This window comes from Penaeus japonicus, unplaced genomic scaffold (assembly GCF_977035675.1).
Source record: "Penaeus japonicus unplaced genomic scaffold, GWHDUDI00000001_assembly GWHDUDI00000039, whole genome shotgun sequence".
Classification (NCBI taxonomy): Eukaryota; Metazoa; Arthropoda; class Malacostraca; order Decapoda; family Penaeidae; genus Penaeus; species Penaeus japonicus.
In genome coordinates, this window is record NW_028234441.1 from 6492380 (window position 1) to 6494879 (window position 2500).

Here is a 2500-nt window from a genome sequence, read left to right on the forward strand (position 1 = left end):
AGAGAGAGAGGAGAGAGAGAGAGGGGAGAAGAGAGGAGAGAGAAGAGGGAGGGGAGAGAGAGAGAGAGAGAGAGAGAGGAGAGTAAAAGAGAGAGAGAGAGAGAAGAGAGAGAGAGAGAGAGAGAGAGAGAGAGAGAGAGAGAGAGAAGGGGGAGAGAGAGAGGGAGAGGAGAGAGGGAGAGAGAGGGGGAGAGAGAGAGAGAGAGAGAGAGAGAGAGAGAGAGAGAGAGAGAGAGAAGAGAGAGAGAGAAGAGGAGAGAGAGAGAGAGAGAGAGAGAGAGAGAGAGAGGTGGAGAGAGAGAGGTGGAGAGAGAGAGAGAGAGAGAGAGGGAGAGAGGGAGAGAGGGAGAGAGGGAGAGAGGGAGAGAGGGAGAGAGGGAGAGAGGGAGAGAGAGAGGGAGAGAGAAGGGAGGGAGAAGGGAGAGAGAAGGGAGAGAGAAGGGAGAGAGAAGGGAGAGAGAAGAGAGAGAGAAGAGAGAGAGAAGAGAAGAGAAGAGAAGAGAAGAGAAGAGAAGAGAGAAGAGAGAGGAGAGAGGAGAGAGGAGAAAGAAGAGAGAAGAGAGAAGAAAGAAGAGAGAAAAAGAGAAAGGAAGTGTAGAAATGTTTCTATCTTGTCTGAGTCTCTGGAAACCCTAGTGGCGGCTCTCAATGTTTTTAACCTTTTCATGATGGTTCTATTTCAGCTCTAAACGATATTCAAAGATATAAGCCTAATGCCTCGGGATTCTCAGGCGTACTAACCGTGAGCGAGCACTGTACGTCCGATCACCTGGCACGCCGGCCTTGACTATGTCGTCACCGGCGCGAATGGGTTAACAATGAAGTGAACCCCTGAGTTTAGTGCTCTCATGAATCTACACCAAGATCTAGGACATTGGGGGTCTACTAAGAGAACCTGCTCAACTGATACATTTTTGCAGTGAGGATATCAAAATCACTCAGACATTAACTGGTTAATGCTAGGTGACAAGATATCAAATGGAGTAGTGGTAGGACCAGCCACCAGGGACCAGATATTTTACTATGGTTGTCCTTTTGGGCCGGCGAACTGGGTGATAGAGCGTGTAGTGCTTGGCCATAGCCAGTGTAGGCAAATAGCCTGAGGTGTTAAGCTTACGCTTTTGAAATATCTTCGACCATTTGGAGTCAAAACAGATTCATCAGCAATGGTTAAAAATATCAAAGTCGTGTAGTTCATTACTCTGGGCTGTCAGACCAGGAAGTCAACAAATGGACTGGTCTTATAACAGGTGAGGAAGATATGGGGGATGACTTTCAATGTCATGATTTTGGTAACTCAACCAAACACATTCAGTCTAGAGGAGTTGCGCCCATGCTTAGCTCATGAAAAGGGACCTTTATGGCTGTTACCAAAGAGGACGGCAAGGATATGATACTGCATACCCCTCTGCATTAGTTCCACTGATTGGCTGATTATTTGATACAGAAAAAATGACATTCTTCATTGCTAAAATTTCTACTTATAAAGCAATTGTTCACTCCTCACAAAATGACAAATAAGTAATGAAAATATCAATATCTACTTCTCTACAAATTACAAATACAAATGAGAGCTATTAATATCCTTCTGATGTTTATAGAATATATAATTATGCTCTAAATCTAGTTTTTATAGAGGAAAAATTGAACTAAAAATCAAAATGAGAGGATTCCAGACATGATAAGTAAAATGTAACCTGGAAATGTAAAAATGTCTTATAGTTACTGGTCAGATATTTCAATATACTTATGTAGAAAGTAAAGATACAAAACAGCTTACTCAGTGTCAAAAGTTACACTCAATATAGAAGAAAAGTCCATCATATCCAAAGAAATAGATATAAAGTCCTATCCACAGCCTCTTGGGGAGATAGTGCAGTCAGAAAACAAGAACAAACTCTGAACCACTTTAGTCCTTTCATAAGTAAGAAATCAAGAGACACAATCATCTCTACAAATTATATATACCATATTCAAATGCTTATACTTGTCAAGCATTATAGAGCATTATACAAAAATATATATGATATCTATCATAAATGACATACTTACGGTCACAAATGTCATGTAAACTTTATCCACATCTGGTCGTTCTTCCCTGTCCACTTTCACATTAATGAAATTGGCATTCATTATTTTTGCTATATCTGGATTCTCAAAGCTCTCCCTTTCCATAACATGACACCAGTGGCAAGTTGAGTAGCCTACACTGAGAAAAATCAGCTTGTTTTCTTTCTTGGCCTCATTGAAAGCTTCTTCACCCCATGGAAACCTGTTGAGAAAAACATTTAATTGTAGCAGCATCAATTAATTCTGGGAAAGCTCATCTCTTAAGTTGAATGGCATCAACCTCTCAAAATTGATCTCATACTTACTGTACAAGAAAACATTCTTAAAAGTATTGTGCATCTGTAGTAATCAGTTCCTTTTGGCAAATAACTCAAAATAAAGACTAATGTAACTAGTTAACACCATAGTAATCTTCATAAGCGCAAAGGAA

The 2500-nt window shown here is 40.6% G+C and overlaps 1 protein-coding gene across 3 annotated transcripts in view; it reads right to left on the reverse strand.

The window, feature by feature from the left end:
- Positions 1 to 2500, reverse strand: part of LOC122264483 (spermatogenesis-associated protein 20) — a 55407-nt gene that overhangs the window by 45353 nt on the left and 7554 nt on the right. For all 3 annotated transcript variants that reach the window (XM_086533598.1, XM_043033401.2, XM_043033400.2), the window contains exon 3: positions 2053 to 2272. In XM_086533598.1, the coding sequence (XP_086389724.1) occupies positions 2053 to 2272 (220 nt within the window). The remainder of the gene's footprint in view (positions 1 to 2052; positions 2273 to 2500) is intronic.